Source organism: Danio rerio, chromosome 3, assembly GCF_052040795.2.
Source record: "Danio rerio strain M-AB ecotype USA chromosome 3, GRCz13ab, whole genome shotgun sequence".
NCBI lineage: Eukaryota > Metazoa > Chordata > Actinopteri > Cypriniformes > Danionidae > Danio > Danio rerio.
Window position 1 is genome coordinate 65,463,684 of NC_141023.1, and position 26,138 is coordinate 65,489,821.

Consider the following 26,138-nt stretch of genomic DNA (forward strand, 5'->3'; position numbering starts at 1 on the left):
CATTATAAACCACAAAGCCACTTTCAGACCACAAAACCTTTCTCTGTTGCTGAGTGAATGACTTGCAGGCAGCCAATCAGTATTCGCGACGCCACTCATAGCAGCCAATCAGCATTCGCTGAGCCACACACAGGCTAATATCCCGCCTCGGCGCTCAGTGTATGAAGTGGATGGAGTATGAGTCGGATCGCTGATGAATGCTAAACTTTGCCGTTTGCTGTATAATTATTCTTCTATTACGGGTGTTGTGCGTCTTTTCAAAGTAAGTGTATTATATCTGACTTCTGTAGCGTTCACGAGTGTGATATGTTTAACTTTGCTGCCGAATATCTCTTCAGCAAAATATCTTACCTCTATTAGCTGCTAATGTTATCTGTGTAGCTTTATTCATTTCATTTTCTAGTGTAATCTACTGGTTGTTTCTGAAATGTGTTTTGCACAGATATAATATTTGACAGATAACGTGTTCTAATGTTTGTTCATTAATAATGTTTCTCGCTTCAGGTTTTGTTGAGATTTTGAATGTCTTTTGTCCGCTAAAACTACTTTATTTTGATTTCAGACCTTAACAATAATGAGATTGTGTGAACACATTGAAGTGAAGATGATGAATTTCTCATTTAAACACCTCATTTACTGACTGGAGGTATTTTTAATAATAAGAAGAGACAATATTTGTTTCTTCTGCACTCAGTGTGGGTAGAGATTGATTGAGAATCTGTGTATTATATCTGACTATTGTAACATTCGCGACTATCCCGCGGTTTGATCTGCATTGAAGATGCTGTATGAGAACTATGATAATGCTAACTTTAGCCTAATAGCTTTGAAAACACTTGTCCCTCCCTTCTGTCCAAGGAAATGCCTCCAGAAGTCATGAATGTGCAGCAAATAGATGACCATAGACAACATTATAACACTACTAGATTGTGTCCTTCACCAGTTAGACAACTTTATAGTACTTCATAATACTACAAACTGTATTATATCTTGCTCATTTTTAGTTGTGTAGCAAGCAAAACTTGTCATAATGTGACTTAACTATAGAGACGCATTGTCCAAATTAAGCATAGTTGTTGACAGGCCAGCGGGGTGCAGGAATTATATCTAATACTTTCCCCAAAGCTAGCATTGGGGGTAAGGTTGATTTTATATTTGCACATTCAGACCTTCGCCTTAATAATATCTTTTAAGTAAGTGTCGTTTGCAGATTCTAAATAAGGAAATCCTATTAGCAGACAATGCCCACAGGGAATCTGCGCGCGGAGAATACAGTAATATTTTCTGTCTTTTAGTAGAGATACTTAATAAAAGTCTTGCTTTGTTTACCAAATAAAGTGGATCTAATCGGGTTTGCATTGTGAATATTAAATACCAGTTAAAAGGTATTACTTTTTGTTTCATATATTAAGTTTTTAGTTATGATACTTCCAAAATCATTCCGCATAAATCCACAGATTTTTAACAAAATTCTTTACAGAAATGGCAAAAAAATGATGCAGATTCTGTCTGGCCCTACTTACCGCCCAGACCTAGAACCTGCAGTTCACAAACAGAACCTAGAGAAGCGTCATACTGCTCTGTAGCCTTCAATTTACCCAGAAACTGCAGTCAAAGATGTGTTGAAGAACTTTTTGTCTTTCACAAAAATGTAGGCTGAAGCATGTCCAATGAGCCTGCCTCTAACCTCTAAAAATTAAACCGCTTCTAATGCTTAAAATTTATTCATTTTATTTAATTTTTTTATTACATTTTTAAAAAGTCTGCAGAAACACTTTTATTGACATTCTCCCTTTGTACATGTCATATTCAATTTTAGGTTATGATACTCCCAATATAATTATGCATAAATCTGCAGGTTTTTACCGAAATTCTGTGCAGAAATAGCAAAAACTGTCTGCCGACCTTAAGTCTGGCCCTACCTATGAAAGTACAACATGTCCAGGCAATTAAAGGTGCAGTGTAGGTGACCAAAATGCTGACCAGTTAGCATATTATCTTTGGACGGCAGGGTTAGTTAGGGCTACTTATCCGAGTAATGAGAGATGTCGGCCAGACAATATTTAATTGGATGACCACTTTTTGTCTGTTATGCCTCACCAAGAATATAAATATATACATATAAACACTTTAATCATTACTGCTGGACTGTGAAGAGATTTTCAACCTGCACAACAACACATGTTTCTGAAGACAATCACTTACTGCACTTACCTCTGCGGGGCTGAAACCAGCGACCTTCTCCCTGTGGGGCTAATGTGCTACCAACTGCGCCACCATGAGGCCACTGAGTGTTTAATTCTAACATATTATGCAGAATATAAAAATACATATAAATTAATTCGTTAAATATTTTACTTTTCCTTGGTTACTAATGTTATCTGTGTACCTTTCATTCATTTGTATTTCTAGTGTAATTTACTAAGAGAAGTTTATTTATAAACAAATTTCGAGAGGATCACGTGCCTATGATTGTTCACAGCTGTTCTAACTTTAGCTAATGACTGATTATCCTATCAGACGATCCTTAACTCACTATAAATAACCAGACTTTTCTCATCTCAATATCTTCGTCTTGAAGAACCCCCCCACCCAACCCTACTTTCCCTCCTTTCAAACGGGCGTCACGGTGGCCAGCGATTAGCGCTGTTGCCTCACAGCAAGAATGCCCCTGGTTTAATTCCTTTCCAAACCAGACGGCATTTCTGTGCGGAGTTTGCTCGTTCTCCCCGTGGTCGCGTGGGTTTTCCCCGGGTCCTCCGGTTTCCTCCCACAGTTCAAAAACAAGCACCCTAAACAATTAATCCAAATACATTAGCTAAACTCTGAGTACACCTTTCAGCATCCATATCCGACACTTAGCTACAACAAGCAAGAGGGGAGTTATCGAGATCTACCTGAGCTCAAACTCCCCTCTCGCCTTGCAACGGGAGGGAGCCCAGGGCTCGAGGATCTTATAAGCTCAGGGCTCTCTCCCGGGACAGCACGCCAAACTAGCTTTACTATCAATCATCAGCTAAGTGTGAACTCTTGAACTGGTTGTTTTAGAAATAAGCTTTGCACAGATATAATATCTGACAAAATAACATGCTGCGATGTTTGTTTATTTATCTGATGTTTCCATTTTTTCTCTTCACATTTTGCTCATATTTGAATGTGTTTGTCTGCTAAAACAACTTTATTTTCTTTGATTTCAGAAGAACGAGATTAGAAGCGGAGATGATGAACTAGTTAAGGTTGGAAATACCTTGCTAAGTTTTTTTTTTTTATGAAAAGAAGAGACAAGATTGTTTTTCGCCTGCACTCAGTGTCGAAAGGAATCGATTGGGATGCAAAGTAGCCGTAAGATTTACAAGATGGTCCGCACTGGAGAGAAACCAATCACATGTACCCAGTGTGGGAAGAGTTTCTCACAATCATCAAACCTTAATAGACATATGATGATCCACACTGGAGAGAAACCACACACATGTACACAGTGTGGAAAGAGTTTCACACAGTCATCATCGCTTAATAAACACATGATGATCCACACTGGAGAGAGACCATTTATATGCACTCAGTGTGGTAAGAGTTTCACACGATCCTCAAACCTTATTGAACACATGTTGATTCACACTGGAGAGAAACCTTTCACATGCACCCAGTGTGGAAGGAACTTCAGACAAGCAGCACACCTTAATCAACACATCGTGATCCACACTGGAGAGAAGCCACACAGATGTGATCAATGTGGTAAAACATTTGCAAGGCGTTCATTTCTGAAGTTTCATCTAAGAGTTCACACAAATGAGAGACCGTATTCATGTTCTGTGTGTGGAAAGAGCTGTACACGGCAGTCGAGTTTAAGAAAACATCAGAAGATCCACACTGGTGTGAGAGAGCATGTCTGCTTTGAGTGTGAGAAGACTTTCGTTACAGCTGATGATTTGAAACGGCACCAAAGGATTCACACTGGAGAGAAACCGTACATGTGTTCACACTGCGACAAGAGATTCAGTCAGAGTGGAAGCCTGAAAGCACATGAGAGGACTCACTCTGTAATCTGCTAGCCTGACTTGTATGTTTTGTTCCTTTAATCATTCCTCATGATAACCAGTTGTTTTCTAGAGAGTCTTTAAATAGTCTTTAAAAAGGGCTTCGCATCAGGCAGTGTGCTTCTTCACAAAGTCCTCCTGTAGCTTTAAAGGACTCCTATCACGCCAAATCAACTTTCGGGAGCTGTTTGGACAGAACTGGAGTGATTTAAAGCTCTTGCACTTCTGTGATGCACCATTAATGTGGAAAGGATTTTGGAGCACAACGTGCTGCTTTTTTTGCCAGGGGCACCATGCATATTCCAACAAGACACTGCAAAACCACATTCTGCACACATTACAAAGTCCTGGATGAGGAGGAAGATGATACAGGTACTTGACTGGCCTGCCTGCAGTCCTGACCTGCCTCCAATAGAGAATGTGTGCCGCATTTTGAAGTGCAAATCGCAACAATGATGACCTTGTATTGTTTCTCACCTTAAGACTTGTTTGCAGGTAGAATGGGACAAAACTACACCTGAAACTCTTCATCACTTGCTGTCTTCAGTCCCTAATCGTCTTTTAAGTGTTGTGAAAAGGAATGGCCACATTACAACGTGGTATGATGCATTTCATTCATGGATGTCCACTCCAGGATTGAGTAACACAAGTCCTTTCTTATGTCTTTACTACTGTATATACACAGATTTGGCTGACTAGTTGATAATGATTAAAGCTTTTGCCACAGAAGTATCTGAAAATCCCCCTGTTTACTCGTTCACTGTAAACAATATACTGATTTTACAAGTAAGGCACAGAAAGTGAGGGCTTTATCATGAATATTGATGCCGTTCTCACTCTTGATAAAGACCGGCCTCTAGTGGGTCATCAGTGTGACTGTGTGAATGAAGAGACCCAGAACATGAGCTTCTGTGTTTGTCTTTATTTACAGTTTCATTTTAGTCCACAATATAAATAATGATGGTCAAAGCCTCACAGTGATCTGAACATTTACATTACTCTCTACCAAGTTTCTTCAGATTTGAGCCCCTGCCTTGTTTCTTCCTCAAGAGAAATTATTATTATTGTTTACTACTAATAGTAATAAAATAATTGATGTATGTTTGCATGTTTATTTTGTGGACAGCTTTCCCTATTAAACAATTAAAAACTAAATTTCACAAAACAAACATTAAAGCAGCTGTAATTTATAGTCAACATAGTTTATAGAGCAGCATGGACTTTTATTATAATGCTGGATTCACATCAAACACAAAGCACATTTCATACAGTGAACAGGCCTACCATTAAACATAATAAACCTTCACTATTAAACCAGAAACATTCATTATAATCCACAAAACCCCTTTCAGACCACGAAACCTTTCTACTCGCTAAGCACACGCAGAGGCAGCCAATCGGCATTCGTTGAGCAACACAGCAGCCAATCAGCATTCTGTGAATAACAAAAAGCAGCCAATCAGCATTCGCTGAGCCACACACAGGCTAATATCCCGCCTCGGCGCTCAGTGTATGAAGTGGATGGAGTATGAGTCGGATCGCTGATGAATGCTAAACTTTGCCGTTTGCTGTATAATTATTCTTCTGTTACGGGTGTTGTGCGTCTTTTCAAAGTAAGTGTATTATATCTGACTTCTGTAGCGTTCACGAGTGTGATATGTTTCACTTTGCTGCCGATTATCCCTTCAGGAATTAGGAAAACATCTTACCTTTAATAGCAGCTAATGTTATCTGTGTAGCTTCATTCATTTGTGTTTCTAGTGTAATTTACTGGTTGTTTTGGAAATATGTTTAGCACAGAAATAATATCTGTCAGATAACATACTCTTATGTTTATTCATTATGTTTCCAGGTTTTTTTCTCTACATATTTTGATCTGAATGAAACAAATCTACATTTATTGACACAGTTTGGGACACCTATCATCATTTTCGGCCTGAAATGTCAAATTCGAACATTTATTAGTCCAGTTTTTATCCAGAATATAAAAATCTAGATCATTTACTTTAATCATTACTGTCGGAATGTGAAGAGATTTTCAACCAGCACAAAGAAAATGTTTCTGAACACAATCACACATTGCACCTTTACCACTATGAACATTTTTTGGTATCTGGTGGTAACTATTCATGTATCCTAATTAAGCACGAGTAAAATGGGTGGCACAATGGCCTCACAGCAAAACAGCCTTGGCCGAGGCTCGAACCAGCAACCAGGCCACTGAATGTTTAACTTGATGAACATATATTAGTCCTCTATACCTTATGCAGATTATAAAAATACATATAAATGAATATATTAAATATTTTACCTTTACTCAGTTGCTAATGTTATCTGTGTATTCATTTGTATTTCTAGTGTAATTGAGTTACATGGAGTTTCACCAAACTGGTGGTTTCGGAAATATGCTTTGCACGGATATAATGTCTGACAACATAACATACTGTAATGTTTGTTTATTTATCTAATGTTCCCAGTTTCTTTTCACTTCACATTTTGTTCATATTTGAATGCGTTTTGTCTGCTAAAACAACTTTTATTTTGTTTGATTGCAGAAGGAGATGCAAAGCAGCCGTAAGGTTTACAAGATGGTCCACACTGGAAAGAAACCATTCACATGTACGCAGTGTGGTAAGACCTTCACACAGTCATCATCCGTTAATAGACATATGATGATCCACACTGGAGAGAGACCGTTCACATGCACACGGTGCGGTAAGAGTTTCACACGATCATCAAACCTTAATGAACACATGATGATCCACACCGGAGAGAAACCGTTCAGGTGTAATCAGTGTGGGAGGAACTTCAGACAATCGTCGCACCTTTATCAACACATGGTGATCCACACTGGAGAGAAGCCACACAGATGTGATCAATGCGGTCAAACATTTACAAGGGGTTCACTTCTGAAGATCCATCTAATGGTTTCTCATTCAAATAATAATCCGTATTCATGTTCTGTGTGTGGAAAGAGCTGTACACGGCAGTCGAGTTTAAGAAAACATCAGAAGATCCACACTGGTGTGAGAGAGCATGTCTGCTTTGAGTGTGAGAAGACTTTTGTTACAGCTGATGATTTGAAACGGCACCAAAGGACTCACACTGGAGAGAAACCGTACATGTGTTCACACTGCGGCAGGAGATTCAATCAGATATGTAACCTGAAAGCACATGAGAGGACTCACTCAGTAATTTGCTAGCCTGACTTGCATATATTGTTTTTCTTTTAGCGTTTCTCATGATAACCAGGGCCTGGTTTTTCAAAAGGTTTAATCCGGATAAAATTGATGTGGATTTAGTAATCCTTTTTTTGTGATCACGTAATCCAGATTAGTTTTTAGAGCCAGTTTTTCAAAGCAACATTGGATTGGATCAATCTGATCTGGATAGGAACTTTTTAGGATCACTAAATCTGGATAACCAATGCTCAATAGTGATGGGAAGTTCGGATCATTTTACTGACTCGGATCTTTGAGTCTAGTTGATCGAGATGAACGAATCTTTTTGAGTTTTTTCGTTCATTTGGTTCAATTTGCCAAAATAATATTAAAATGTTACGAATTGCTTTCAAACACATCTACAACTAGCCTAAAAGGTCGATCACACGACAAATAAGTCATAACTAGAATACTATAAGAAGGAGAAAATAATAATTCAATGTTTACCTGCTCTTCTGTCTATGAAGGTATTGTCGTCTCTTTGCTCAGCTCACCTCTTCATGTCTTCAAATGTCAGGGGTTCATTCACGTTACACTGACAGTCACATATAATCTTAACCAATGTACACAGTCTGAGCCTATAAGAGCCATGATGATTAGTTCACCTTTCGAGTCTTCGGGTTCTTGAGTCGTTCGTTCATCACATAACAGAATGAATCGAACCCCAAGGACTCGAGAGATGAACGGATCATTTCTTTTTCCGGCTCTAAACGCATATGATTGGCCCGTAATGAACGAATGACTCAAACCCGATAGAGGACTCTAGAGATGAACAGATCAATTCTTTTTCCGGCTCTAAACGCATATGATTGACTTCTGCCTGATGAACGACTCAAAAGACTTTAAATGAACGATACCACCTGCACAAATGTGCGCACGCGCGGATGAACGAATCACTCCCTGAGAGGATTCACTCAGTAATCTGCTAGCCTGACTTGTATGTATTGTTTCTTTAATCATTCCTCATGATAACCAGTTGCAGGGCTCAACAATAAGGACTGCCTGGTGTCCCATGGCCAGCGTGAGAGAAGCTTGGGACAGTAGACAGGATAATTACTGGCCCGATTGGGACAGTGCTGCCACTGCAACATTTAATTGGTCTGCGACTATTTGTCAATTGCGTGCATTTTAAGTTTAGTCTTTAAACACTGCCTTCTCTGTGATGTCGTTAACACCATATTGCTTTTTGGTTCCTCTTGTCTGATTTGATGCTTTGAGCATGCTATTTTTTTCCGTAACCTGGTAACAGCCAGTACAGCGAAGAAACAGCAACATCGAATAATAAGGCTAAAAGAAAATGTCTGTTTCCAACGTCTTGGGAGCAGACATTTACGTGTGAACAATGCGACAAACAAAAGTGATTAAAAAAAAGGGATGTTTTGCACGGTTTGCCATCAGTTTGACAAGTCAGCCACCTTTTGTTAAATAATTTCGAACCACAATAAAATACCTCCACATTTTCCCCTGCTCTTTTTGTTTGGAAAGCACTTTTATTAACATGTTTTTTAAGTATTGAAATTCTAGATTCACTTTATTTTTGACACATTATTTGAAATATGTGGCAAAAAAATAGCTTTTTTTTGGTGGGGCCAGTGAGAATTTGGCAGGGCAAGTAAAAATCTGAACCAGTGGCCCGATCGGACCAGTAGAAAAAATCCTTAGCGTTGAACCCTGAGTTGTTTTCTAGAGAGTTATTATCTGTCTTTAAATAGTCTTTGCAACAAGGGCTTAGCATCAAGCAGTGTGCTTCTTCACAAAGTCCTCCTGTAGCTTTAAAGGGCTCCTATCAGGCCAAATCAACTTTCGGGAGCTGTTTGGACAGAACTGTAGTGATTTAAAGCTCTTGCACTTCTGTGATGCACCACTAATGCGAAAAAGTACAGAGAGATTCTGGAGCACAACATGATGCCTTTTTGCCAGGGGCACCATGCATATTCCAACAAGACACTGCAAAACCACATTCTGCACACATTACAGTCCTGGATGAGGAGGAAGAGGATACAGGTACTCGACTGGGCTGCCTGCAGTCCTGACCTATTTCCAATAGAGAATGTGTGCCGCATTTTGAAGTGCAAATCGCAACAAAGAAGACCTCGCATTGTTGCTCATCTTAAGACTTGTTTGCAGGTAGAATGGGACAAAAATACTCCTGAAACTCTTTATCACTTGCTGCCTTCAGTCTTTAATAATCTTTTAAGTGTTGTGAAGAGGAATGGCCCACATTACAAAGTGGTATGATGGCAAGGATTTGAATGTTGCGTGCCCACTCCAGGATTGAGTAACACATGTTCTTTCTTATGTCTTTATGATTAATAATTAAATTGAATGTTGCATTGCTTTTCCTGTATGCCAAATGATTTGTTTTCTCAGGATCTACCCAGCCAGGTCAGAGGTCATGGAGATCTCTTGAGTGGACCTGGACTCCTGATGACTGGAAACAACGGTTTCTATTGTTATTTCCATTTGTGTGTTAATACTCTTATTTTATTTTTGATTCCTCTTCATGCTAGACAGTTTGTGTAGTGAAAATACAGCAGCCTGCTGATTTTACTAGTTTGATAAGACCGCTGAGAATCAAAGAAACTACCTTGAGCTTTTACAGATTGTTCTTTAGCTGTGGATATGCGTCAAAGGGGTCAGCACTACCCCTAAATTCAGCTTTGAATAGTCAACCTGACCCAGGAACTCCGTCTCCATCCCTATCTGGTCTCAGATATACGATCCTGCATTGACACACCTATTTAGAATTGTCCGTCTTTGCTTAACCAATCTGAACCTTTTACCTGAGTTGACACCATTTCTGGTTTTGTGTAGAGAGTAAAATCGCGGTGTTGTTGTTCTGTAAGTCAGATGAGCGGCCTTCAAACTCATTTGCGAGTGGCTTCTGCTGATGAAGCTGCAAACTATCTTCAGTAAACTTCTATTTTCATTGAATCTCTGACTCCAACTCTTCCTCATCTCACAGACTGGTCGTTTTTTGGGGAAAAACCGGTAAATATCACTACAGCTACAACTTGCATGTCTTTCTGATTTGAGGTTGTATAAATGAGGATGCTTCAATCAACGACAAGAGTCTTGATTATGAAATCAGGATTCAAGAGTTCACACTTAGCTGGTTATTAATTATAAAGTGAGTTTGACATGCCTGGGAGAGAGCCCTAAGTTTGTGAGATACACAAGCCTGGGGCTCCATCCCGTTTGCAGGGAGAGATGGGAGTTTGAGCTCAGGTAGGTCTCAAAGACTCCCCCTTATTGCTAGAGATAAACTGTCGGGTAAAAAGACCTCTCTCACTCTTGGGTGGTACTACTAATCCTAATGATGGGGAACAACTGTTTCTATTGTTATGATACTTTCTACAGTAATTTAGCTATTTTAATTGTTAATTATATTTAAAGTGATTCATTTTTATGACTTTGTGTGTAGTGAGAATATTGTAGCCGAATGCTGATTAAACCAGTTTTGAACGAGTTTGATGAGACCGCTGAAAGTGCAAGAAACAATCTTGAGTTTTCATACCAGATTTTCTCTTGTGTCTGTGTATGCATATTTGGTTTTACAGGTCGAATATTAGCTCTTGATAGTTTAGGGGTCAGCCTGACCCCAAGAACTTTGCCGCCATCCATATCTGGAGTCAGATGCAATCGGTAACACTTTACAATAAGGTTCATTAGTTAATGCATTTACTAACATGAACTAATCATAAACAACACATGTACAGCATTTATTAATCATAATTGAACATTTACTAATGCATTATTAACATCCAAGTCCATGCTTGTTAACATTAGTTAATGCACCATGAGTTAACATGAACAATGAACTACTGTATTTTCATTAACTGACCTTAACTTGCATGAACAAATACAGTAGCAAATGTATTGTTCATTGTTTGTTCATATGTTAGTAAATTCATTAACATTAACTAATGAACCTTATTGTAAAGTGTGACCCAACAATCCCTCATTGACGCACACATTAAATTGATCTATTTTTGCTTTAACCAATGGGAACTGTTTACCTGGATCACTTCAGCATTATGTCTGCCCAAATGGACGGTTATAACTAATGTTACTACAGCTTACCATAGGCAACTGATAATAATTTGCATTATAACCTAATAAAGTGACAAATCAATTGCTTAAATGTATAATAGAAGTTAATTATTTGGGTTATGTATTAGAAACCCACACTACTCCCATCAAAGTAGCCTAAATATCAAACAGACACAAGTCGAACATTTGACAGAAGCAGAATTATGGAAAACGAATCATTTTGATCACAACACACACATTATAGGAGCTGTAACTTATAATAAACATAGAGCAGCATGGACTTTTATTATGAAGCTGGGTTCACACCAAAAGCCAAGTATTTCAAACAGTGAACAGACCTACCATTGAATCATTATAAAACGTCACTATTGAAAACATAACTCTTAACCACAAAGCCACTTTAAGACCACAAAACCTTTCTCTATTGCTGACATTGAGCCAATCCAAATTCGCTAAGCCACCAAAGAGCATAGAATCACCAAGAAGCGACACTCTGTTGTTGTTTGATAAACAGCCACTAGCGTCGCTCGGCGGCCATTTTAGAATGAAAATTCCAATAGAACAGCAGCATATTATAAACATGTTCAGTAAACTATGAAAAGTGCTGATTATTGTCGTAGTAAGTGTTTTAATGTCGTCTTTTAGGTTGTATCTTAGCTTTAATGTGCATTTTAAATAAATAAAAACAAAGCAGCTGCTTGCCATTCTGACAACAATGAGATCGGACGATAGCTTTCACTCCAAAATGGCGGAATCGCGGGGTTGTGGCTGGACGCTGCTATTGCAGTAGCACGTCATATTGAGTGTCGTCTCTTGGTCATTCTTAGTTCTTTAGTCACACACAGGCAACCACTCGGCATTCGCTTGGTAACATACAGCAGCCAATCAGCATTCGCAGAGCAACACACAGGAGCCAATCAGCATTCGCTGAGCCACACACAGGCTAATATCCCGCCTCGGCGCTCAGTGTATGAAGTGGATGGAGTATGAGTCGGATCGCTGATGAATGCTAAACTTTGCCGTTTGCTGTATAATTATTCTTCTGTTACGGGTGTTGTGCGTCTTTTCAAAGTAAGTGTATTATATCTGACTTCTGTAGCGATCATGAGTGTGATGTTTAACTTTGGTACCGATTATCCCTTCAGGAATTAGGAAAATAGTTACCTTTATTAGCTGCTAATGTTATCTGTGTATATCTGGGTGTTTCAGAAATCTTTGCCCAAATATGTTTATTTATTCATCCAATGTTTCCAGTTTCGTTTCTCTTCAGATTTTGATCTGAATGAAACAAATCTACATTTGTTATCACAGTTTGAGCTACCTATTATAATTTTCGGCCCTATATTCATAATTTAACAAACATTTGTAGTCCTGTGCCTTATCTGGAATATAAAAATACTTCTTAATACATGTAGATTGTTTACTTTAATCATAACTATCGAAATGTGAAGAGATTTTTTACCAGCACAACAAAAAATCCTTATGAACTCAATCACCCATTGTGTCTTTAACATTGGGAAAGTATTTACCTTTATTCATAGCTGCTAATGTTATCCGTGTCTTTTATTCATTTGTATTTCTAGTGTAATTTACTCACTGTGGTCATTTCAGAAATATGCTTTGCAATATATATCTAAAAATATATATATATCAAATATATATATATGCAATATATATCAAATATATCTAACAGATAACATACTCTGTTGAATGTCTTTTAACAAAGTTTTTTTACTTTGATTTCAGATGAATGAGATTGCGTGAAGATGATGAACTACTAAAAGCTGGAAACACTTAAGTAAGACATTTTTTTATGAAAAGAAAGAAGATTTTTCGCCTGCGCTCAGTGTGGAAACAGATTGATTGAGATGCACAGCAGCCGGAAGATTCACAAGATGGTCCGCACTGGAAAGAAACCGTTCCCATGTACCCAGTGTGGTAAGAGCTTCACACATCCATCAAACCTTAATGATCACATGATGGTCCACACCGGAGAGAGACCGTTCACATGTACCCAGTGTGGAAAGAGTTTCAGGCAATTAATACACCTTAATAAACACTTAATGATCCATTCTGGTGAGAAACCATTCACATGCACCCAGTGTGGAAAGAGTTTCAGAATATTAGCATCTTTTAAAATTCACATGTTGATCCACACTGGAGAGAAACCATTCACGTGTACTCAGTGTGGAATAAGTTTCAGACATTTATCATCTTTGAAAATTCACATGTTGATCCACACTGGAGAAAAACCTTTCACATGTACCCAGTGTGGTAAGAGTTTCAGAGAATCATCATCTTTTAAAATCCACATGATGATCCACACTGGAGAGAAACCATACACATGTTCCCACTGTAGTAAGAGTTTCAGACAATCATCAAACCTTTATAAACACATGATGATCCACACTGGAGAGAAGCCATTCACATGTACCCACTGTAGTAAGAGTTTCAGACAGTTATTACACCTTAATCAACACCTAGTAGTCCACACTGGAGAGAAACCATTCACATGTACCCAGTGCGGTAAGAGTTTCACAGACCCATCATCTTTTAAAAGCCACATGCGGATCCACGCTGGAGAGAAACCATTCACATGCACACATTGTGGAAAGAGTTTCATACAATCATCAAACCTTAATAGACACATGAGGATCCACACTGGAGAGAAGCCATTCGCATGTACTCAGTGTGGTCAGAGTTTCAGACAAGCAGCACACCTAAATCAACACATGTTGATCCACACTGGAGAGAAGCCACACAAATGTGACCAATGCAGTAAAACATTTGGAAGGAGTTCACTTCTGAAGATCCATCTAAGAGTTCATACGAAGGAGAAACCGTATTCATGTTCTGTGTGTGGCAGGAGTTTTGCACGGCAGTCAAATTTAAGCCAACATCAGAAGATCCACACTGGTGTGAGAGAGCATGTCTGTCTTGAGTGTGGGAAGACTTTCATCACAGCTCGTCAATTGGAAAGCCATATACGGATTCACACTGGAGAAAAAACGCACAAGTGTCCACACTGCGACAAGACATTCAATGGGTTAGGAAATCTGAAAGCACATGAGAGGACGCACACTGGAGAGAAACCGTACAAGTGTTCACACTGCGGCAAGAGATTCAGTCTGTTAGGAAATCTGAAAAAACATGAGAGGATCCACACTGGAGAGAAACCCTAAAAGCAGGCCTCAAAATGAACGTTTAGGATGGCAGTACTGTCTGGCTTCAAAACTAGAAGCTTCAGCCGTAATTTAGGTGCAACCATCAAATATTATTGTGCTGTTAGCCAGACTGGGAGCCCAGCCAAAACCAGCTATGTCCAGCTTAAACCAGGCTAGTCAAGTTAGGTTAAGCTGGTTTTAGCTGGTCATTTCCCAGCCTGCCCAGCTAAGACCAGGCAGAGAATGGCTGGAAACCACCCTGGAAGTGGCCAAAACCCCTCTTAAACCAGGCTGGTCAACCAGCTAAAACCAGCCAACCATCCTAGGCTGGTTTAAGCTGGACATCAGGACTTCGTGTCCGTGACGAAACTATATTTCGTGTTTGTAAAGTACACCCAACGCAAATCCATCAGTCATATACAAACAGAAAATGTCGTGTCTGTGTCTGTTCTAGTCGCAGATTTAGGAATTGTACCGTCGTAAAATTGCGAGTACGCTCCGTTTTCCTTTACGATTTTATAATCACGGATGCGTGAATTTTATTTACGCACGAAATATTTATGGCAGTGATTTTATTCCATAGTTTCTGAAGCAAAATCTGTCAGTGTTATTTTCATTCTCTCGTATCAAGACCTTTACATTTGTGGATATTTTGATGCACAGCAGAATTTAAGACTTCATTTATTACGGCAAATCTTAAGTTCAACCTTTGTCTCGTCAGTTCACAGAGAATTTTCCCAAAAGTCTTGGGGATCATCAAGATGTTTTCTGGCAGACACTTTTCCACACAGGGCTATGTAGTTTTGGATTTTGTTTTGCTTTGATAATAAAAACCTTCATTTAAAATCTGCGTGATGTGTTTACTTGTGCTATCTTTGACTCATATTTACATTAATTTCATGATCTGAAACGTTAAAATATGACAAAAGGCAAAAACATAACAATAAATCAGTGAGGGGGAAACACTTTTTCAGGCGTCTATACTGTATAAACACAGATTTGGCTGACTAGTTGATAATGATTAAAGCTTTTGCCACAGAAGTATCTGAAAATCCCTCTGTTTACTCGTTCACTGTAAACAATATATTGATTTTACAAGTGACACAGAAAGTGAGGGCTTTATCATGAATATTGATGCCGTTCTCACTCTTGATAAAGACCGGCCTCTAGTGGGTCATCAGTGTGACTGTGTGAATGAAGAGATCCAGAACATGAGCTTCTGTGTTTGTCTTTATTTACTGTTTCATTTTAGTCCACAATATAAATAATTACAGTCAAAGGCTCACAGTGATCTGAACATTTACATTACTCTCTACCAAAGGTATTGTTATTATTACTGTTTAAGAGATTCATTCATTAATTTTCTTGTCTGCTTAGTCCCTCTATTAATCTGAGGTCGCCACAGCGGAATGAACCGCCAACTCATCAAGCAAGTTTTTACGCAGCGGATGCCCTTCAGCCGCAACTGTTACGTTTAGAGACGTATTGTTTCAAGTTATCTTGTTTATATTGTGTCAAATGTCTTTTTCCCTGTTCTTCTCTTGTTGCCTTGACTTGAATGGCAGGTTGCTGATTGCTTCCCACAGCTGTGTTCACTTACCATGGAGACTTGAGAGGGGATAAAAACACAGGCCAAACACTTGGATGTTGAGAAAGGAGCTAGAGAGGAACCTTTCTCCAGAGCACTAGCTGGGGTTCAGTTAAATTAAAGCTGTTGAACTGTAGTGAGTTAAGATCTGACTTGTGCATGATTGGTACTTGTTCTCTGTTGTGGCTACACTGAAAAAAATGATAGTGATGGGCAAAGCGAGGCTTCGTGAAACACTGAAACTATCGAAGCAAATGTGTCGAAGCTTCGAAACGTAGTGATGGTGAAATGAAGCTTTCTGAACCAGTGAAGCGCTCGACTCAATTGTATCGGAAAAAGGTTCGTTACTCGAAGCTTTCTAAATCAGAGCTCGATGAGGACCTCTTCTGGTGAAAGTGTGGGAAAGCACTGTGTTGTCATAATGTCAAATGTTCACAACTGACCAACTCATTCATGTAGTAATACAACAACAGCAATATAAACAAATTACTCAATTACTGTAGTTTTTACACAAGATGTATTACATTACACAACTGATGATTGTAGTAAAATCCAAGGTATTCAAAAGTTTATCATAATACAAACAGTCTTGCTCCAAGCGGGGATCGAACCAGCGATTCCTGATTGGGAGGAGAGTGCTCTTGGAGGACGCTATATGAACGATGCTTCAGGGTCGCATTCACCAGATGGCCTCTGTTAAACACAATACTACGATATGTGGTGGTTTTCTTTAAAGATAGTCATAAAAAAATACGCTAATACACTTTAGTATTGTTCAAAACCTTTTTACTAAAAAATACTATTGTAGTTTAATTTAATTACTGGTGTTTGAGACTGGTGCAGTGCTTTGAAACAAATGTATGTAATAGACGCCAATTCTCTAGAAATACACTTTACTATGAGGGTGTTTAAACCTTTGAATCAAAATTCGAAGCAGTCACGTGGGTAAAGGCGAAAATGAAGCTTCGGACGTCACTGATCACGTGATGATGGCAAAACGAATCAAGCTCCGGTACACTGCTTCACTGCGAGATGTATCGTTTTTTTGATACATGCTTCGAAGCCTCGGCGCACAACGTCACATCACTATCGAAACGTTTCGAAACACCACTCTACGGTGACACCTAGTGGTCATTTTATTTGTATTTCACTGAAACAGCTTCAGCAAAGAACAGTTGAGCAAATTGAGGTATCGAACCCTAAGTTGTAGCCGTGACTCTTCAAATGGTTTAGTCAAGTGGTTAGAGTTTGGGCCTACCATGCGGGAATAATGGGTTCGAATCCAGACTAACACAATTGCTTTAATACCAGTTGGTAATGCTTTGTTATTGTATCGTTTTGTTTCAACATTGCTCTGACATACGAATGAACACCTTGTAAATAAATTTGTATTGTTTTGTTCATAAAACAGGGTTGTTACTAGATCAGATACAGTTGTGGCCAGAAGTTAACAATAATTATTTATATTATTAATTAAATTTCCCATTGTATTTTATTAACTTCTATCCAAAACCTAAACCCATCACAGTACTGTAAAAATATGAATTATTGTTTTGCAGTGTTACAAAAATGATGCTAAATTGATGGCATATCCGTAGCTGTACTACCATAAATCAGTAACATGATTAAAATACATAAAATCATGATTTTGGAGTTTTTGTACTGGTCGAGATTCGAACCCAAAATAAATTTGAATTTCAGTACCATAGTGCACACGCACGGCCCACTAGGCCATACAATACAGAGACACATTGTAGATCATGCCAGTCAAATGCAGATTCTCCGGGTCTTGAAACGCCTCTGAAATGATCGATGCTTTGAATCGCTTTCGTCACGTGACCAAGTGTTTCGAAACACTTTAGTCACATGACCTGGGTGTTTCAGATCATGCTTCGGTGCAGTGTTTCGAAACACTTGCGCTTCGGGATCTCGACACTGTCGAAACGTCAGTTTCACGTCAGCTATCCCTAAAAAATTATTGAAAGATGATTCCTTGGATTTACTCAATTTTTTTTTACGTTAAGAGGTTGTGAACAACTTATTTGGGCTGAATTTAAACAAACAAATTAAATTGAACATTATTAAACTTAATTTGTTTGTTTAAATTCAACACCAATAAATTGTTTGCAACAGTTCTGCATGCAACACTTTTTTCAGTGTAAGAGCAGTACCGCGGTTTAAACTTTGATTTCTTTCTTTTGCTTTTTTCCCCCAGGAAGCAGTAAGGAGGTGGACGGCCATTCCTTTTTGTTGAACCATTTCTCCTGTTTTGAGGTCAGTCAGGGAGTCAGTGTAGTTTTGTTGTTGTTTTTTCATCATTGTTTTCTTGTAGTTTATTTAGAGGCTTTACTCCCAGACAGAACCCTGTTTTGTTTGTTATTTTGGCTGTATTCCCCTCCTGAAGTTAGAGCTTCCTTAACACTCATTGTGTGACCTTGGTTTTGTAAATAAGCTTTTGGAACTTTACTCTTTGTGTTGTGACTGGTCCCAGTTTAGTGCTCCTTTAAATTAATATTGTATTTTCCCCTAGACTTGTGTAAGACGTAACACAACCCATCTCTGGGAAACATTTAAGAGATTCAACTGAGTAAAAATGTCAGTCAGGTAAATATTAAAAACTAGCTATTGTCTTTAAAAACTTATTTTTGTATACAGAAAATGTACAGTGTAACACAAAAGTACACATGGGCAATACTTCAACTACAGGCACTTTTATCCGAAGACCCGGAAGGGACGTAATGGTGGAGAAAAAAAAATGGGTGGGAGAAGAAAAAACAGCGATAGGTAAACATATTTTAAAAAGTATTTGCATCCCTTTCAGACATCTTCCTCTAGCATCCACAGTTACTCCAGTTGGATGTGGTTCTTGTTCTGAGTGGTTTGCTGACATTACTCTGGATATCATGGCTCTTAATACATTTAGATGTGCCAGCAAGACACGCACCAACAATTTATCCTCTTTTAAACTTTAATGTTGTGTGCATTGCAATATTTAAAGCCAAACTGTGCTGTTCCTCTGCTTAAAACCTCCACACTCTGCTCTTACTGGTGGAGTGAAGATCAGTGAAGACTGGCCACCAGGCTGCTCACATTTAGTCATGAAACCTCCAATACTAACTTGGCCAGTGTTTCAGTTTCATTGTCCAACCCCTGTACTTATCAATTGTGTTTTAATGCCATAAATGTAATTTCCACCCCATGCTGTCTTTTCCACCACAGTCGCCTGTAGCAGAATTAGCTCAGTTTATGAATATTAATGACCAATAATAACAAGTTATTATTAATTATTGATATTCTGGATTAACTTATACTTAATTATGCCTCTGGAAAGGGAGGTATGACTACCTCTTGTGAAGTAGGTGAATAGAAGTTTTAGTAAACTTGGTTTAGTAATGGAGACGGAGTGCGCAGAAGGTATTGGTGTCGCCTCACAGTAAGAAGGTCTCTGGTTCGAGCCTCAGCTGGGTCTGTTGGCGTTCCTGTGTGGAGTTTGCATGTTCTCCCTACGTTCCTGTGGGTTTCCCCCACAGTCCAAACACATGCAGCAATCCGTTTCTTTAGCTGTGGCGCTTATGTTACAGGGCAGTGTGGTGGAAATAACATTTGTACAGTTTATTGTGAAAGAGTGATAGATAGCTTCATGGATTAGCTTTGAATTTAAACTAGCATTTCGTGTATACAAAACACTTTTATTTACCTTTAATTATGTTTGATTTTTAAAGACAATTTTGAAGGCTCAGCATGTTTGGAAATGGTGTAGAATTAATGTGTGAAGCGACATTTACCCTGAGTTTTCTTTAAGTGTCGTTGATGAACATTTAAATTTCCTCCATCTTGAACATTTGCATTGACGTCATTATTAATTTACATAGGAACCACCAAAACAATCTTTCACACAAACTTTTTAAAGCGACATTACAGTGTTGTGCTGGAAATGACACTGATGCTGATGCTATCAAACAATATTGATAATAGTCTCACATTAATAACTATAAAATATTTAAATTATTTCACCAGTGCTTAACTAAGATACATTAATAGTTTCCAGATTAATAATATTTTAAAATGTTATTGTCATTGCTGAAGTTTAAAACTCTGGGTGTGCGACAAAAGGCGAAAACAGTGATTTTGACACCTAAAAGGAGGTTAAATAATATGAACAAAATATATAAGAGAAAGCTGGTAATTTTTATAAAAGTAAGTTTTATTATTAGTTTGCCAAAGAAAGCAGAATTTGAACAAAATTATATGGATATATGATATAAATCAAATGACTTAAAAGTGCCCGAAGTTAAAGAATTACCCATATAACAATACATAAACCAACCAATCCATTAAAACACACATTTAAAGAAGTGCCATGAACAAAAAAGACAAACACAAACAATTCATTCAAACACTACTATAGATAATAAATCTTTTTTTTTTTAAAGATAATCCTCTTTATTAAGCTAAGAAACCCACATTTCTCACATCAAAGTAAATAACAAAGACAAAAATCATCAGACACGAGTCATTACTGTTCTCCAAAACTTTGTGACAGAAGCAGAACTGAGGAAAACGGAATATTTTGATCTGAGTCACAAAACAAAACTGCATCAGGTCTATTCATCATGTTATAAAGCAGCATGGACTTTAATATAATGCTGGATTCACACCAAACGTGTTTCATACAGTGAACAGACCTACCATTAAACATGATAAACCTTCACTATTAAACCAGAAACATTCATTATAAACCACAAAGCCACTTTCAGACCACAAAACCTCTCTCTGTTGCCGAGTGAATGACATACAGGCAGCCAATCAGCATTCGCTGAGCAACAAACAGCAGCCAATCAGCATTCGCTGAGCCACACACAGACTAATAATATCCCGCCTCGGCGCTCAGTGTATGAAGTGGATGGAGTATGAGTCGGATCGCTGATGAATGCTAAACTTTGCCGTTTGCTGTATAATTATTCTTCTGTTACGGTTATTGCGCGTCTTTTCAAAGTAAGTGTATTATATCTGACTTCTGTAGCGTTCACGAGTGTGATATGTTTCACTTTGGTCCAGGAATTAGGAAAATATTTTCCCTTTATTCATAGCTGCTAATGTTATCTGTAACGTTAGCTTTATTAATTTGTATTTCTAGTTTAATTCACTGGTTGTTTCAGAAATATGCTGTGCACAGATATAATCAGTGTTAATACGGTTATGTTAATCAGATATCTGTATCTTGAATATCGGTTATTTACTTATTTTCTGTCTTTGGCCAGTCACATACTTTCACATTATTAGTGTGGTGTAAGCATTATCTAAATACATTTTACATAGATATAAATAGAATTTAAACCAAAGTAGATTGCTGTGTGTTTTACGATATGCTGTATTAAATTTGAGCATGCATTGGTTTTCTTTTACCACGCATATGTAGACGTTACATGAAACATGAAAATTTACTTAAAAGTCTTGGAAAAGTCAGAACATTAGTAGTAAAAATGATAGAGGTAAAGCTGGTTTTATATTAGCACATTCTGACTTTCCCTTAATAATATAATTTCATTAAATTGTTATTTAAAAAACTCTAAATAGCAAAGTCATATTAGATTCTTAAAGTTTGAAGACAAACTTTGAGGCTGGCTTGTGAACGCCTGATGGTAATAGTTTATTTAGTTTAAACAGTTTTAAAAAGTATGAAAAAAAGATAGATAGATTGATCGATACATAGATAGATAGATAGATAGATAGATAGATAGATAGATAGATAGATGGTGTGCTAGCTTGAGTCAAACAAGCCAACCCCCGCTTCTCTACGATGTTCTGATGCTGAGATATAGCTGCTGTTATATTGTTGCTAGGTTAGTCTGTTTTGTTGCTATGGAGATGATTGACAGCTTAGACTGTTGATGTATCAAAGCTTCTTTATCACACTGCAGCATGACGATATCAATCTGAACCTCTATAATGGCAGTCTATGGGACCGTATCTGGTTGTTAGGGTTTGGCTAGAAAGTTGAAAGCTCATCAGTTATTGGTAGTTTGGTAGTCTGAGTTAAATGAGCCCAGTTAGAGGTCTGTGCAACAGTCTGATGTAGAGTTATGAGCTCACAAAGTTTGACCCAATGTAAAGTCAATAAGAGTCTTTTGCAGTGGAAATCTATGGGACAGTTTCTAGGGTCCCAAAAGTGGTTGCTAGGGTGTGGCCAGAAAGTTAAAAGCTCAATAGTTATTGGCAGTTAGGTAGTCTGAGTTAAATGAGCCCAGTTAGAAGTCTGTGTGACAGTCTGATGCAGAGTTATGAGGTCACAAATTTTGGTCCAATGTTAAGTCAATGGGATTTTTCCGACGGTCCCGGGACGTTTTTCGGAAAGCCGAAAGTCGGATCAGTAGGAAAAGATATAGCACCCCGAGTCAGACCAGTTTGGAGGTCTGGTGTGAGTTTGGTGGCCATAGCTCGAAAGCTCTAGGAGGAGATAGAGTTTAATTTTTAATCTCAGAAGAAAAATAGGATTTTGCTACACAAGCCAGCCTAATTAGCAGTAAATGACTATCAAAGTACAGCATTGTTCACAGTCAAATAAATAGTGTTAATGTTGTTTTCAAGCCACACTTGCATGCTAATTCCGGTCGAATATTCAAAGTAACATGGTAAACAATACAGAGACTTCTAAATTAACGAATGTGTGAATATAAAACCAACTTTACCTCTATGTAAAAATGTGTATGAACCCTGTATAATTTGTTCATTTTTAATGTTTATTTATTCGTCCAATGTTTCCAGTTAAATTTCTCTTCAGGTTTTGCTCAGATTTTGATCTGAATGAAACAAACCTAATTTGTTAACACAGTTTGGGCTACCCATCATAATTTTCGGCCTTAAATGTATAATTTAGCTAAAATTTTTAGTCCTGTGCCTTATCTGGAATATAAAATACTTCTTAATACATGTAGATTGTTTACTTTAATCATAACTATCGAAATGTGAAGAGATTTTTAACCAGCACTACAAAAAAACTGTTTCTGAACTCAATCACCCATTGTGTCTTTAACATTAGGAAAATATTTGACATTTATTCATAGCTGCTAATGTTATCTGTGTCTTTTATTCATTTGTGTTTCTAGTGTAATTTACTCACTGTGGTCATTTCAGAAATATGCTTTGCACAGACTTAATATCTGACAGATAACATACTCTGTCTTTTAACAGAACTTTGTTTACTTTGATTTCAGACCTTTTGATTTCAGATGAATGAGATTGCCTGAAGTGAAGATGATGAACTACTGAAAGCTGGAAATACTCGAGTAAGACATTGTTAATGAAAAGAAGAGACAAGAGTGTGGTAAGAGTTTCACACTATCATCATCATCTTTAAAAAGCCACATGATGGTTCACACTGGAGAGAAACTATTCACATGTACCCAGTGTGGACAGAGTTTCAGACATACATCAAACCTTAATAAACACCTCAAGATCCACACTGGAGAGAAACCATTCACATGTACCCAGTGTGGAAAGTATTTCAGACATTCATCAAGCTTTATTAAACACATGAGGATCCACACTGGAGAGAGACCATACTCATGTACAGCGTGTGGTAAGAGTTTCAGAATATCAACACACCTCAATGAACACATGAGGATCCACACTGGAGAGAAGCCGTTCACATGTAGCCAGTGTGGAAAGAGTTTCAGACTATCATCAAACCTTAATAGACACCGAATGATCCACACTGGAGAGAAGCCACACATATGTACCCAGTGTGGACAGAGTTTCAGAACATCATCACACCTTAATCAACATGTGGGGTATCACTCTGGTGTGAAAACACACAGATGTGATCAATGCGGTAAAACATTTGCAAGGGTTTCAAGTCTGAGGGTCCATCTCAGAGTTCATACGAAGGAGAAACCGTATTCCTGTTCTGTGTGTGGAAAGAGTTTTACAATGCATTCAAGTTTAATAAAACATCAGAAGATCCACACTGGTGTGAGAGAATATGTCTGCTTTGGGTGCGAGAAGACTTTCATTACAGCTGATCAGTTGAAAAAGCACCAAAGGATTCACACTGGAGAGAAACCGTACATGTGTTCACACTGCGACGGGAGATTCAGTCTGTTAGGTAGCCTGAGAGCACATGAGAGGACTCACACTGGAGAGAAACCGTACATGTGTTCACACTGCAACAAGAGATTCACACAGTCGGGAGCTCTGAGAAGACATGAGAGGATTCACACTGGAAAGAAAACCTAAAAGTAAGGCTGTGCCAGGGCTCAAAATGAACCTTTTTGCTTGGCAGCACTGGTGCTCTTAGCTTAAAGGTGTAGTCGGTGAATGTCTTCAGAAGCATTTGTTGTTGTGCTGGTTGAAAGTCTCTTCACAGTCCAATAGCAATGACTGGACGTCTGTGCCCGGGAGTGCCTTATTACGTCTCTGAGTGGGCTGCATTCATTCATGAGTAAGACTTGTAAATATATACTAAACATCTATTGACTTCTATATCTATTGACTTACACGGAAGAAAAAACAAATGTACCTATGGAAGTCAATGGTTACAGGTGTCCAGCTTTCTTCGAAATATCTTTTTTTGTGTTCAACAGAATAAAAAATAAAGAGAAACCGGTTTGGAACAAGTAAAGGTTGAGTAAATAATGACCATATTCGCTTTTTAGGTAAACTATCCATTTAAAAATACTTAAATTTATTATTATTATTTTTTTTTTATTTGAGATTAACAAGACAATACATCATAGTATACAATACAACAAAGGAAAAAATTACAGAGTGTCTTATTTTTCTTATTTTCCCACTTTCCCCTTAAAATAAAATAAATTCAAATGTATGAATTATAAACAAACATATCCTCCAAAAGAAATAATAATAAATTAAAAATAAATACAAGAATTAAAAGAAAGTGTTAAACAGTATAATAATAAATGAGCAAGTTTACGATAGAAGCAAAAAAAATAATAATAAAAAATAAATAAAATTACAATAATAACAATTGAAAAAATAGTAATTAAAAGTTTACATAAAGGAGTTAATATTTCCTCTTTTCAATTAATTACTGTTTATTAGATCTGATATCTTAAATGTATTTATTTTTATCCCAATTCAGTTATGCTTTGCTAACAGTGACCCCGGCAGACCCGGAGATTGGCTGATTATATTAAGCTGTATTTCAGTGTATATGAGCCTACATAAATATACATAATAATACGCAGATATTCCAACAATCTATCAATAAACACACCTTGTGCTCACAGTCTGCACAGTTGTGTTTTGCTGACGAGTTGAAATCAGAGGAGCGGAAGTCTACCACCGTTTCAATATCAAATTTAAAGGGGACTGAGGCGGTTATTGAGTAATGCACAGTTCATAAGGTAATCGCAAAAGTTTTAGGGGGGCCGAATGGAAATATAGGAGTGCCTAAGGGACATCCATGCTGTTTTTTAATTTTACTTGAAAGTTTCAGTGAGACATCATTCAGTTGATTTGTTGTGATCTTCGAAAAACGCACGAAATATCCGCACAGCTAAACAAACGCACCAATTGCAGCAGATTAAGATGCGAACCAAAATACATTTGGTTGACAGTTAAAGAAGACATGAATACACCAAAATTAGGGAAGACTACTCACCAAAACAAGTGAGTATACCGAGGATATTCGCAACTATTGATCCTTAGAAGTCGTAACACCCAAAACAGCTCGTGGAAAGAAGTAGGCATACCGAGTATACGTGTGTATAGCAAGGTCTACACCACTGATTGGTACACTCATGGCTTCATTTATCACAGCAAATCTAAAGTTCAACCTTTGTCCTGTCAGTCCACAGAGAATTTTCCCACAAGTCTTGGGGATCATCAAGCTGTTTTCTGGCAGACACTTTTCCACACAGGGCTGTGTAGTTTTGGGTGTTGTTTTGCTTTGATAATAAAAACCTTCTTTTAAAAACTGCGTGGTGTGTTTACTTGTGTTATCTTTGACTCATATTTACATTAATTTCATGATCTGAAACGTTAAAATATGACAAAAGGCAAAAAACATAACAATAAAAGGCCACAATACTGTAAATACACAGATTTTGCTGAT

The 26,138-nt window shown here is 37.8% G+C and overlaps 4 protein-coding genes across 9 annotated transcripts in view; all 4 read left to right on the plus strand.

The window, feature by feature from the left end:
* Positions 1-5,198, plus strand: part of zgc:113030 — a 30,274-nt gene extending 25,076 nt beyond the window's left edge. Inside the window, exons 1-3 of one of the 4 annotated variants that reach the window (NM_001443490.1) lie at positions 157-262; positions 563-646; positions 3,198-5,198. In NM_001443490.1, the coding sequence (NP_001430419.1) occupies positions 3,330-4,052 (723 nt within the window). In that variant the 5' untranslated portion in view covers positions 157-262; positions 563-646; positions 3,198-3,329 and the 3' untranslated portion in view covers positions 4,053-5,198. Of the gene's footprint in view, positions 1-156; positions 263-562; positions 647-3,197 lie in introns of those variants that run through there. The other 3 variants (NM_001443488.1, NM_001443489.1, NM_001020709.2) reach the window with 3 other exon arrangements.
* A 346-nt stretch (positions 5,199-5,544) lies between these two features.
* On the plus strand, positions 5,545-11,402 carry LOC101882465 (gastrula zinc finger protein XlCGF49.1-like). The gene is made up of 2 exons (NM_001386522.2): positions 5,545-5,650; positions 6,593-11,402. The coding sequence occupies exons 1-2, from the start codon at positions 5,582-5,584 to the stop codon at positions 7,238-7,240; spliced, it is 717 nt and encodes a 238-aa protein (NP_001373451.1). The 5' UTR covers positions 5,545-5,581; the 3' UTR covers positions 7,241-11,402.
* An 874-nt stretch (positions 11,403-12,276) lies between these two features.
* Positions 12,277-15,321, plus strand: LOC137490785 (uncharacterized). Its single transcript, NM_001443492.1, has 2 exons — positions 12,277-12,382; positions 13,058-15,321. Exon 2 carries the CDS (start codon positions 13,180-13,182, stop codon positions 14,491-14,493), a length of 1,314 nt encoding a protein of 437 aa, NP_001430421.1. The 5' UTR covers positions 12,277-12,382; positions 13,058-13,179; the 3' UTR covers positions 14,494-15,321.
* LOC147846124 (uncharacterized) lies at positions 13,058-26,000 on the plus strand. 3 transcript variants are annotated; one of them, XR_015481463.1, is made up of 3 exons: positions 20,953-21,058; positions 23,278-24,300; positions 25,875-26,000. XR_015481463.1 is itself a non-coding variant. In XM_087245450.1 (2 exons), the coding sequence occupies exon 2, from the start codon at positions 23,429-23,431 to the stop codon at positions 24,296-24,298; it is 870 nt and encodes a 289-aa protein (XP_087101576.1). In that variant the 5' UTR covers positions 13,058-13,249; positions 23,278-23,428; the 3' UTR covers positions 24,299-24,449. The 3 variants fall into 3 exon arrangements, 2 of the variants coding, with proteins under 2 accessions (XP_087101576.1, XP_087101575.1); XM_087245450.1 differs by lacking the exons at positions 20,953-21,058; positions 25,875-26,000 and adding an exon at positions 13,058-13,249 and having other exon boundaries at positions 23,278-24,449; XM_087245449.1 differs by lacking the exon at positions 25,875-26,000 and having other exon boundaries at positions 23,278-24,449.
* Positions 26,001-26,138: the final 138 nt, after the last annotated feature.